This window comes from Mercenaria mercenaria, chromosome 11, assembly GCF_021730395.1.
Source record: "Mercenaria mercenaria strain notata chromosome 11, MADL_Memer_1, whole genome shotgun sequence".
NCBI lineage: Eukaryota > Metazoa > Mollusca > Bivalvia > Venerida > Veneridae > Mercenaria > Mercenaria mercenaria.
In genome coordinates, this window is record NC_069371.1 from 3,244,863 (window position 1) to 3,258,200 (window position 13,338).

At 34.5% G+C, this 13,338-nt stretch overlaps 1 protein-coding gene across 1 annotated transcript in view; it reads left to right on the forward strand.

Annotated features, from left to right (window-relative positions):
- The window catches only part of LOC123532148 (DNA mismatch repair protein Mlh1-like), a 260,143-nt gene that overhangs the window by 20,421 nt on the left and 226,384 nt on the right, over positions 1-13,338 (forward strand). Inside the window, exons 2-7 of the mRNA XM_053518364.1 lie at positions 1,375-1,522; positions 3,488-3,578; positions 4,916-5,088; positions 8,087-8,159; positions 10,463-10,554; positions 11,905-11,947. Of these exons, the coding sequence (XP_053374339.1) occupies positions 1,407-1,522; positions 3,488-3,578; positions 4,916-5,088; positions 8,087-8,159; positions 10,463-10,554; positions 11,905-11,947 (588 nt within the window). The 5' untranslated portion in view covers positions 1,375-1,406. The remainder of the gene's footprint in view (positions 1-1,374; positions 1,523-3,487; positions 3,579-4,915; positions 5,089-8,086; positions 8,160-10,462; positions 10,555-11,904; positions 11,948-13,338) is intronic.

Genomic DNA, 13,338 nt, shown 5'->3' on the forward strand with positions numbered 1-13,338 from the left:
ATATTAACTCTTTCTTTTAATATTATATAGTGCCTCTAAATAAGATTACTGTTGCAATATAGTCACATCAGTTAGAAATGATTGAAAACAGTATTAATAAGTGTGAAAAGTAGTTACATATACATGGCTTAAACTTCCCCTTTTCGTCTTAAAATGTCGAAAAATTCCTCTTCCTGAGAGTATGGGTACCTGCCCCCAAAAGTTGTCTAGTGCCCTGAAAAGTCACATAATTGTTTTACACCAATTGTTTACATTAACTAAGCCAAAATCTTGTTCCAAAATTAACTTTAGTCAGTAAATGGTAGACAAAAAATTATTTCCTGCTAAATATATTTATTGTTCTGTTGATTAATTTTCATCATAATTACATATTTTTAAGTGGTATCCTTATAGATTTCAAATGTGCCTTTTCACAAATGAAAGATTATACTGTGAAATCATTAAAATAAAACATCGTTACATATATGGCTTTGAAACCTTGTAGGATGGTTAAAAAAAGAAAAGAAGAAATTACCAATAGCATTTATTAGATTTTTGAAAATTCACAAAAATGACAAGGTCTTAAAATCCGTTAACTATATATTAAATTGCCTTTAAACCTTGTAGGATGGTTGAAAAACCCATAACAGTAAAATTGACCAAATTGTTATACTTGCATATTGTTTTTAATCAAAACGTTTTCAAGCTCCTTAGTTTTATTAACTTTTAATTATGACCTCTTGTTTGACAGTCAGCAAATATAAACATGCCATCTGTACTGATAGAATGTCTTTAGTATTTTCAGCTATTTTAAAGACTTGTATTAAATCTGTATGATTTCTTCTTTACAATAGTGTGAAAAGTTTTAATTTGTTGGAGCACAGTAAAGCCCAAAAAAGAAATAAAACTTAATTCTTTGAATCTTTTTTTTTGTAACAAAGATTGCACAATTATGGCACAAACGTACAGTAACTCTGTGCTGAACATTTTCCATTATTGTGAGACCCTTTGTAAGTGCAGGGTACCAAACAGTGTTACTATGGTCAAGAATAGGTTAAATAAGCATGTTGTATGGATTCAGCACCGTTTCCATATGTAGATAAGTAATGGATTATCTAAGGATCATACAAGCTATTATTTTAAATGATTGGGACCAGGACTGGTGATAATGCATCCTACAGAAACTGCAAATAATTTTGCATTTCTTATTACCAATTTTTTTCATAAAATCCATTACTGCAGGAACTATTTCAAATGAGTAGAAGCTAGCTATGTTTAATACAACCAGTTTTGTTATCAAAACCAGTATTACAAAAGTGGTTTGGATGACAAAAAGCTTATTAAATTTCCTAGCCAACCAGTTTTGAAATAAAAAACTATGTTTCTTTCTTTCAGAGGATATATGTCAGTAGATTAAGAAAGTGAAAATGTCTGCTGGTGTGGGAATGATTCGGAGGTTAGATGAGGTAGTTGTCAATCGTATTGCAGCAGGGGAAGTAATTCAGAGACCCGCAAATGCTCTCAAGGAGATGATAGAAAATAGGTTAGTTGTTGTTGTTTTTGTTGGCTTAAATGTCAGTCTGACAGAGGTACAAGTTCATGGAGATTTACCAGCTATTCTGATGGATAAAGACCTGTGGTGCCCAATCTTACATTTACCAGCTATTTTGATGGAGGAAGACTGGTGGTGCCCAATCTTGCATTATTTCAGGCACGGGCAGGCATCTGGGTAGAACCACCAACCTTCATTTGCCCGCTGGATTGGTTCCACATAGTGAAAGAATTTTGCACCTAAGGAATATTTCGAACCCACAGAGTAAAGAGCAAATGATGCCAAATCGGCAGCCTTTATCACTCATCAACAGGGTCCACCAGTTCTGTTGTAGGTCTGTTATAACAGTTATATTTTCTGTAGCTTTTGTTAAATTTTTACTCAGTTATCATACATTGGAAGTAAGCTCCACCATATCTTAAGACACACGGTCACCTGGGAATCTGTAAATCAATTTTTTGCTTATCTGTTATGTTTTGCATTAGTACTGCTGGTGTGGTGACAGATCATTTCCCGTGTTACATTTACTGCTTGATAGACATTTAGCTGAACCAGTAGCGCCCATCTGTTTTTTTCTCTTCGGTCCTTTTCCAGTGTTATGGCCTCCACCAACCACACACACTTCTGCAGTGATAGCAGATTTCAACAGGGTCTTTGTTTTAATAAAAAATGCAATAGACTACATCTAGGGCACTGTTCTATGAAAAATCTAAATAGTTATATTATATGGTTGTGTTGGTTGTTAATTGTAAGAATTTCTACAAGCTGAATGACCAGTGATAGATCTTCTTTCTTTCTGTAACCTTACTGTAACAGCATTGGAAATAAAACAGTAACTTACTCTGATGAAAACCAGCATAACTATATAGTTATACAGCTATGTCTAAACCGTTCCCTCAGAGCAATGACTCAAAAGTTGTCAGGACCCTCTTTAGATGGTCAACAACTGTCTTGAAACTTTCATTGTTTATTTCCTGAGCCATATTGTTGTTGATATTAAGATGTACGAGCGTTTTTTTTTTTTTCAGGATATCCTCCATTTTGAAAAATGTTTCTTCAAATATTGCCTTCCAACAAAAGTTTTGCCGAAAATTAATGCTAAATCATTAAAATATGGCTAATAAAGTACCATTTAAGCAAACAGATTCTGCTTTTTGCGAAAAAAAATTTTTAACCCTTATTTTTGGCTGGAATTTGCCTAAAATTGAACGTAAGTTTTACAACGGGGTAGGGGTAGGTAATTTCAAATATCTATGAAAGTAGATCAGGTTTCGTTTTGATATTTTCCTGACTGATACATTATAATGATAAGCTATAATTGAAATGAAATTTTTCAAGATATCTCTTTATTTTATCTGGAAAATATAAATTAAATAAATAAGATCACAAAATATCAAAATTCACCAGTTTTTGACAATTTTTTCTTAATAAATCTCTTAGATGCATGGTGACCCCTACTTTTTTTCTTTCCATTTTAAAGCATTTTTGTGCGTCATTAAAGCTGCAAAATATTTTTAAAATCTTACTGTCAGATTTTTTTTGTAGATCTAAAAACATTTTTTCCATTGAAAATAAAGTGGGTGGGGTAATTATGTCAACATGTAAAAACGAAAGAGATTTGTTTGTGACATTCATGCTTATATAATACTGACATCACCTTGTTTTCATATTAACCTGTAAGACATGAAATCCCTATAACATTAAATGGGATATTATATGTTTTATAAAGTACAACCATTTTTTTCAATTTTACAAAATTTCAGAAATACTTAAACAGTGGGTGTAGAAAATGCCCTATAATATTGAAACGAGTTTGGTGACCTATGTTTTTTTTTTCTCTTGTTTGTCTTGAAAACTAATGTTCTTCAAGCTCACAGAGTATGAAAAAATTCTTAACGTTAGAAAAAATTTCATCGTACATCCTTAAACAGGTATCTGTTTTTAATGTCTTTTCAGTCTTGATGCAAAATCAACCAACATTACAGTGACTGTGAAACAGGGTGGTCTGAAGCTGTTACAGATACAGGATAATGGTTCAGGAATTAGGGTAAATTTGTACAGGGGTTGGGGTAAATTTGTACATGGGTTTGGGTAAATTTGTACAGGAGTCTGGGTAAATTGATACAGATGTTGGGGTAGATTCATAAAGGAGACAGGAAGATAAATTTAAATGTATACAGGAATCAGGTTTATTTAAACAAGAAACGTGAATTTTTACAGGTGTGAGGGTAAATTTATAAAGGAACCGGGAGACTAAATTTATATGTATACTGGTGTCATGGTAATTTATACAAGTATCAGGATAAATTTATTCTAGAATCAGTACATTTATATTGGAATCAGTAAATTTATACTGGAATCAGTAAATTTATACTGGAATCAGTACATTTATACTGGAATCAGTAAATTTATTCAGGAACCAGCATAACATCAAATGTATACAGGACTTTGGGTAAACTGATACGGATATGAGGGTAAATTTGTGTAAGGGTCAGGAGGGTAAATTTAAAATTATATGGGTAATTTCTACAGGAGTTGGGATAAAATTTATACAAGAAACAAGAATCAGTAAATTGATGCTGGAATCAGTAAATTTAATCAGGAACCTGTGTAACTTTAAATTTATACAGGAATCTGGGTAAATCATACGAGTTTAAGGTTAAATTGATGCAGGAATCAAGAGGGTAAACTTAAATGTATACAGTAATCAGGGTAAATTTATACACAGGTTGGTAACTTTATACTTGAATAAGTAAATTTATTCTGGAAGATTTTTTCTGAAATAGGGCTAAACTTACACTTGAATTGGGTGGGGAAGGGGGGAAACTGGTTCAATAATCTGGGTAAACGTTTACATTGAATTTATTTTTCCTCATCTTTGTTATTTCGCTTTCTAGCGTAAAGCTTAAACATGATGTTATACTTAACAGTACAGTATAACCTCTCCTAACACTTTGGTAGAACAAACAGACACAACTGTCCTATTTTGATGAACTTACTTCTTCGTAAATTAACCTCTTTACAGTAACAACCTGTGTACAACAAAACACACCAGCTCTTTCCAGTGGTGTTCAGCACTGTCATGAAAAATGAACATTTTGTTTTTCTGACTCTTGTTTTATAGTGGTTTTACAAAGGTTCTTCAACACACATTTATATCTCTATGTATGTCTTTGGAAATTCCAAAGAATTGGAATTAATCTCGGTCATTGTTTAATTAAAGTAGAAATATTTCACACACATTACCCAGTAGGTGTATTCATAAATTTAAGTACAAGTACTTTTCTGTGTGTCAATGTTTGATGACACATTATTTTATGGATGCATAAATTTGTGTCCTTTCAACACATTTCTACGTTAAACTGTCAATGTTTTGTTCTGCAGAAAGACGACATGAATATAGTCTGTGAAAGGTTTACCACCAGTAAGTTGTCCAAATTTGAAGATTTGAACTCTATAGCAACCTATGGTTTCCGTGGTGAGGCATTGGCAAGTATCAGTCACGTTGCACATGTTACCATAGTAACCAGAACTGCGGACTCCAAATGTGCTTTCAGGTATTTAAGAAATAATATATCTCATTTAGTGATTTGTCACTGAAAAAATTATTGTTTTGAGTTCAGTTGCGAAGGAATTATATCACAAGGATGCAGCATGTGAATGACAAACAATTATTTTGTTCAAGAGCGAATCACTAAATGAGATATATTATTTCGATTCTAACACGTTACCAAGGATTTTAAAGTACATCCTTGACAACATACATTAAATATTTGCCTGTTGTCAGTTGGTTTCTTTTCCAGTTCCCAGCTATGCCGTTTGACGCTATGATGTAATTATGACGTCAGAAAAATGAATTGTTGTATAATAATTCACTGTTTTCAACCTTCTTTGTTTATTGTGAAAATGAGTCGGATCATGTTAGAATGTACAATAATGATTAGATTAAATGTCTACACTTTATTCCCAGAGCTTAGTTTTTAGACTTTATTTAGTCATGTTCCCAGCACAAAAAAGTAAAATGTGAGAAAGTATTGTTTTTGTGTTTTTTTTGTACGAACAAAGAATGCCAGAATCTGTAAATGATTGGTACAGTCGAATACCGTTGCCTCGATATTCAAGGGACTGTAAAAATTGCATCGACATATCCGAAGTTTGACGTAACGATATCGACTATCTGGGACTACTTTGTACTTGTGTCGGATGTCTACATTGTCATTATATCCAATGCTTTTTTTCAGAGGTTTTGAAAGGGGAAAGAAATAATATAAAACGTAAATACGATTTTAATTTTATTGACAAATAAGTCGTCTTAATTAAATACATACATACAAACTTTTAATTTTTCAAAATATACATTAGCATTTTTATTTCTTCCCCAAACAAGTCTGAATGCAGCGGTAATGTTCCTAGTTGAGTAGTCATTTTGACTGTGCTTCGATAACGAAAATTTACCAGTTAAATACGCATATTGTTACTGAATCCTAAATGGCAGATTTTTACTCCGTCAAACAGAAAATGTTTCATCCAAATTAGTTATATTGGAAAACAGCTTTGCTGCTTGCACGCTGTGTTATAAGACTAGTTATTGAGAATTAAGTGCAGACTCGCTAACATTTAAATTGGAATAAAGACTAAATAACAAACAAAACAAACACACAAACTAGCCTGATTATAATTAATACATCGCCGGGCAACAATAGGTTGATTTTCACACCGTACAAATAACATGGATATTTTTGACAAGCTGTGATACTGTAGAAACTGGGTGTAAAAACAGTACAGGTAAGTTGACGGGACTGAAAAATCTCATCAAGCTAAACAAAAGATTGAGCTAATCATATCGAGGTAATGATAAATAATTACATTAAGATAAATAGGGAAAAATCTGGACTGACTCAAACACATAGTGCTAGCCGGAGTATCGAGCTAACCGATATCGAGGTAACGATATTCAACTTTAATTGTAAAAATCAGGTGTCTGGTAATTGTATACTTTGCGTTACGAATATAAGGGAGCATCTCTTGCTGCATGATTGAAGTTGCTTAATCACTTGCCCCTCACCTCTGTAGCATTCTTTCTTGTGAGAAAGCTATCCAGCTGGTTTACCAAAGGTTTGTGGATCTAAGCAGGTGCCTGCTCGTGATAAAGCAATGCCAAGAGGAGCAACCGCAGTCTGGAAATCTTTTCCTTATTTTGACCAAACATCAAGAATTCCCAAAGCAACTTTCCAAAGAATAAACCCAAGGAGCCTTGATATGATACTTTATATTCTCATCCATCACAGGTTCAACAAAGCACCGAGACAGAAGTCTGATTTCTTTCATGTATTTTGCCAAAGTCAAAGTGTCCAGTCCAGTTTTCTTTTTGAGAAAGATACTTTCAAACAACGAAACAAGATGCCACAAAATGATGGTTTAAAGATTTACTCCTTTAATTGGATATTGTAAATTGATGTTGATTTTGAATTGAACATTAAGGCCACTCTTTTCACACAGCCTTTTTATTTGTTTATAGTGAAGCACTGCTGACTGGCTGAATAATATTAATATGTAAATAAACTTAAAAAAACTAGCAAATTATTCCAGCGGTTCAACCAGGAAAGCAGAGATATGATACTCTAAGGGAGAGTATAAAGCTATCAATCAAGAAATAACTTTCCAGTGGCAGTTACCTCCCCTAACAGTTACTGTAAGGGGGACCACTTTGTAGGAGAATGAATCCAAATCTTTAATGAATATGTAGTTTCTTCAGATCTTACTAATGCAGTATATAAAATATATTTATTTTATGCTCTTCAGTGAAATACTGAAATTTATCAGTGAAATAAAATTGATATTTTCACTGCTTCAAACCAAACAGTGAAAATATCATTTTTATTTTTCACTTGTGTGGAACTGCACTTGAATGCAGAATAATATGAATAATAAATGATAGAAAATTCCTTGCAGAATAGTCTTCAGTAAAGGTATAGATGTATGAAAATAAAAACAGGATTATAAATATTTACACTCTGTCATAATGAAATGTAAAAGAAATCGGGAAACGTAATAGAACTATTTACAGTTTTTCTACAAAGATATATTGACGTCACGACATAATGACATCATGATGCGATGCACTTGACCTTGCGCAGACAAACTGGAAATAATTTGGTTAAAACCATTTCAGAATGCATAAAATAAATAGAAAATTTGTTTGTTTCAGTGTAGGATTGAAATATATTTCACTTGTGAACACCATAATTTACATTTTCATTGTGGCTGCACCACATTATAGTGTTCACTTGGTGAAATATATTTCGATCTTACACTAAAAACAAACAAAACTTGGAAGAGACTGTAGCATTAAGGTTAGGGATTTTAGTCTAATTGGGAAAACTTCTGTTTTGTATAAGCAATATTTCCAGTTCACAGTAAATCATTCCACTACTTATTGACTGAATTAAGCACATTACTTTATGTTTAAAGTGTTAAAGTTTATGGGAGGTAATTCTGATAATATATTTACTAAGTAGATGGACAATGCATTTTACAGACAGTGTTGTATTTTAGGGGTATGTATGTTGATGGTAAGCTGAAAGAGGCAGTTAAACCATGTGCTGGCAATGTAGGGACCCAGATCACAGTAAGTGCTTAAAAGTATACATTTTAATTTCATAGAAATTGATCGGCACCCTTCATTTCTTTTACTTTTTGCTTTTTAGGTTTGATATAAGCCTGACAGCAATATTTTATATCATATTCATATGAGGTTTATTTTTAATCGGTATTGAGTTTTCTATATGAGGATGCCATCCAACTGCCATTGATAGGTTGCTCTACCCACCTCTGCCTGAAGTAATTTCCAGCATGGCACACATGAGGTCTTCCTTGAAGTTTAAAGGAAGACATGGGCCTAAATTTTATCTGTGTTACTAGAGGGGGATTAAAAAAAGAATTTTCTCCCTTTGTTAAACTTGGCTGGAAACCATAGTGCTGAGAAGAATAGATTTTAATTGCACAGAAATGTGATTTAAACACATTTTTTCTTCTTTTGTGGACCATCTGCCATTACAATGAAGGTGACTAGGCATGTTTCAAGGCATTTTTGTTGAGACGGTCAGTACTTTAGTGTCAGTTCTTGATGTGCTGTGAAGAACCTGATGTTCACCATGAAAATTTGATGGAGTGGCTTATGTTATTATGTCTCCCCCTACTTGTTTTTGCCCTGTCTGTCCATCTGTCACACTTCATTTCCGATCAATAACTGGAGAACCATTTGACCTAGAACCTTCAAACATCATAAGTTGGCAGGGCTTATTGAGTAGACGACCCTTATTGTTTTTGGGGTCATTCCATCAAAGGTCAAGATCACAGGGGCCTGAACATGAAAAACCGTTTCTGATCAATAACTTGAGAACCACTTGACCCAGAATGTTGAAACTTTATAGGATGATTGGACATGCAGAGTAGATGACCCCTATAGATTTTGGGGTCACTCTGTTAAAGGTCAAGGTCACAATGGACTGAACATGGAAAACCATTTCTGATCAATAACTTGAGAACCACATGACCCAGAATGTTGAAACTTCATAGGATGATTGGACATGCAGAGTAGTTGACCTCTATTGATTTTGGGGGCCACTCCGTTAAAGGTCAAGGTCGCAGATGACAGAACATGGAAATCCATTTCAGGTCAATAGCTTGAGAACCATTTGACCTAGAACCTTCAAACTTTATAGGGTGATAGGACTTACAGAGAAGATGACCATTATTGTTTTTGGGGTCAGTCTATCAAAGGTCAAGGTCACAAGGGGCTGAACATAAAAATCTCTTTCAAATCAATAACTTGAGAACCACTTGACCTGGAATGGGTGACAGGACTTACAAAGTGTATGACCCCTATAATTTTTTGTGGTCACTCTATCAAAGGTCAAGGTCACAGGAGCCTGAACATGGAAAACCGTTTGACCAGAATGTTGGAACTGAGTGGGATGATTGGACATGCCAAGTAGATGATCCCAATTGCAGCCAACCTGTGTCTCTTTGACTTTCACTTTGTCCCCTATTGACTTCTTGCCTATTTGACTATGCATTGGGGTAGACATGCGCTTTTCTACAAAAATATCTTCTAGTTCACCAGGTCCTTCACCTGCAATTCATATAGGGAATGGCCTCCACTTTTGATTCATTAAAGGAATGTCATCCACCTCTAATTTGTTAAGTGAATTTCCTCTACCTCCTATTTATGTAGGGAATATCCTCCATGTCCAGTTCTTATAGGGAGTGTCTTCCACCTCTGATTCATGTAGGGAATGTCCTCCATATTGAATTGTCCAAACCGGGAATATTCCCCTACCTGGGATTGATAAAGGAAATGTCCTTCACCCCCAGTCCATGTAGTAAATGTACTCTACCTTTCATTCATATTGGGAATATCCTCCACCTCTCCTACATGTTGGGAATGTCCTCCACTTCCAATTTATATAGAGAACGTCCTCCACCTCTGACTAAGGAATATCTTGGACCTTCAGTTCATAAACGGAATAACCCTGTACCTTCAGTTCATATCGTGAATGTCCTCCACCTCATATTCATACCAGGAGGTTGCCAGTTTCTTGAAGAGAACAAGTCAGGTCTTGCACAGAAGCAAGGAACTCCGGTTAGGTATAAGACTGTATCCATACCTTATATTTTGTGGCATGGGAGTTAACTCATCAAGCTATTCAAATATGTATAGATTTTGTTGCTTTGCTTCACAAAACTTATTTCTAGTCAAAGTTAAGACAGAATTTTGTTGAGATAGACAAAGAGAGAAGTTTCAGAAATGAACATTTTATAATCTGTAGTTGCACTATTAGTTGTAACTGTTAGATGTTACATAATGGAAATACTGTTGAAAATCTGTAAAACAAAATAAATAAAAATTATGATAAATATTCTGTTCAGGTAGAAGACTTGTTCTATAACATTTCTACGAGACGGAAAGCATTGAAGAGTGCAGCAGAAGAGCATGCAAAGATTGTTGAAGTCGTTAGCAGGTACTACTTTCTTTATTTCCTCAACAAAACTTCTTCTTAGGTGCTGTGTAAAGAAAAAATATTGTTCATGGCAACAAGATTTTGATGCAGTTAATATTGAATGAGTTATGGCTCGTTTTTGACTTTTACATGGTGTATAGTGAGTGAAATCTTATAGGTTAAACAATACGATTGAATGCAAATAAAAGGGCAGAATTTTGATCCAGGCAGTTTCACTCTAGTTTGACTGTTTGATGATGTATCTATCTCTCATGCTTAAGGCTATTGTGGATGATGAAATGAAAAAATAAAATTTAAATTAAAAAAATAATATTTGAAATTCTTTTCACCGGTCATGTTATTTTCACTAGTCATGTGATATTTGTGAATGGCAGTGATTTTTATGTACAGCTAGGGGAGGTAATTACTGTGTAGAGTTTGGATTCTTATTGCACACAATGTTTGCATAATTCTTTTCTCTCAGATGACTTCCTCACTTGAAAACATTTAGTCAGACTCGCTGAAGTGCTGAAGCTTGATGGAAACGTGTGTAAAGATACAGAATTTCTTGCATACCAGATTGGGATTTCTGGTGATTTCACCGGTGCTGGAAAACTCCATCTTACACCCCGGGGTGTAAGATGACTCTCGTGCTGTAAATGTCGTATAACAAATTACATATACATGTACAGAAGATGTGTGTAGTAATAATAATGTTTTTCGTAAAACGGGATAAAAATTAAATACCTTGATAGTTCCTCTTTGTTCCTTATAACATATTTCTCGTTTCAAAAAACATTATTTTAAGGAAATAACATGTTTCATTGCAGATGATAAAACAAAACCGGAACTCGTACGTTGTTTTCGTCTCTGTAACGTCATGACGTACTTCCTGTTTATGGACGTAAAGTTCCCGCGCTTTGTTAATACGGTACTACAAGAACAAAGTGCTATAAGAAAATCATTTGTTTGAATTAAAATTTTACTCTTCTTTGTTGAATATGGTATGCAAGAAAAAGATTCTATCACTGGCTGTAGGTGCAGATGGGAATATCCGGCTCACGGGTAACTGTTTACGCGGTCACTCGGGTGGAGCCTCGTAACTGCCTAAACAGTTACCCTCGAGACCGGAAATTTCCATCTGCACCTACAACCAGTGAAAGAATCTTATAGTAAACATTTCAAGAAAGGTCACATTCTGACATGATCCAATATGTTTTCCTGATAAGACATAGATTTGTATCAGTTACAGGTGTGTGACCAGCAAGCAGTATCGTTTTATAACATTTTGCAAACATTTCCTTATATAAAATGTCATCTTTTCTGCATTTGCTGACACAAAATAATCATTAATAATCTGATTCTTTGCAGATATGCAGTTCACAACTGTGTTGTAGGATTTACCTTGAAGAAGGTAGGCTATTAAACCTATCAAAAATGTCAGTGTACTCAGTTTTATAGTCCTCTGTCCTAAATTTATGTCATCTTGAATATGGACAAAATCTCCATAGACACATTTCTCTAACTCAGTCTGGCTAAAGAGGACAAAATTCAGTCCTTTGAATTTTTCTAATCAGTTCCTGATTACTGATGTAAAAGACATTTGAGTAGATACCCTGATAGATGAATTAAAAAAACATGGAGTTGTTGTACCCAAGAGGTAAATGCAAAATAGGAGTATGTTGGTAATGGAAATTTTATCAGCAATCAGAATATGTACATGAAAGATGTCCAATCCTGTGAAGAAATGTTTTTCACTCAATTCAGTTCAGTAGGGTAAAATAGGGTTTGATTCAACATTTAAAACATCTTTTATGGGCAGCCAGGGCTAAAGTAAGAAACACCTTTAAACGACTTCTTCTTATGAACTGCAGGATGGATCTTTATCAAGCTTGGCCTGTAGCATCATTAGAAAGTCCTCTCCCAATTTCGAATCACTTGATAGATCTAAATCAAACTTGGTGTAGAGCACCATTATAAGGTCCTTTCTCAAATTTGTTCGATCGGGGGCACTTGGGCAGCTCTTAGGGGCCACTAGAGCTAAAAATAGAAATACCTTTAAAAGACTTCTCATGAACCGCTTGATGGATCTTCATCAAGCTTGGCCTGTAGCATCATTAGAATATCCTCTCTCAAACTGGCCCCTTTTAGGGGCTGCTAGAGTTGAAAATAGAAATACTTTTAACTAACTTCTCATTAACTCATGGAGATGGTCTTCATCAAACCTTGTCTGGAGCATCATTTTAAGGTCCTGTACCATGTTTGTTCAGTTGGGGGCACTTGGCCCCTTTTAGAGGCCACTTGAGCTTAAAATAGAAAAACTTTTAAAGTACATCTTCTCATGAGCCGCTTGATGGATCTTAATCAAACTTGGTCTGTAACATCATTATAAGTCAAGTTTGTTTAAATAGGGGCACTTGGGACCCGTTTAGGGGCCACTAGATACCTCTAAATGATTTCTTCTGATGGTTATGCATTTTTGGTGAGTGACAGCAGAATATAGACAAAAAAAATTAAATACAGCTTAAAGGATTTTCACCAAACCTAGGTAGAAGCAAAGTCAGATGATTAAGGTTTTCTTCTGGTGAGCCACTTAGGTTTGTTTAGGCGTCTTGTTATTTTTACTGTTATTTCTTGAATATGGTATGCAAAAAAAAGATTCTATCACTGGCTGTAGGTGCAGATGGGAATATATGGCTCTCGGGTAACTGTTTACACAGTGACTCAGCAGAGCCTTGTTTCTGCCTTGAGCCGGATATTCCCATCCAAACCTACAGTCAGTGAAAGAATCTTATAATCTTCTAA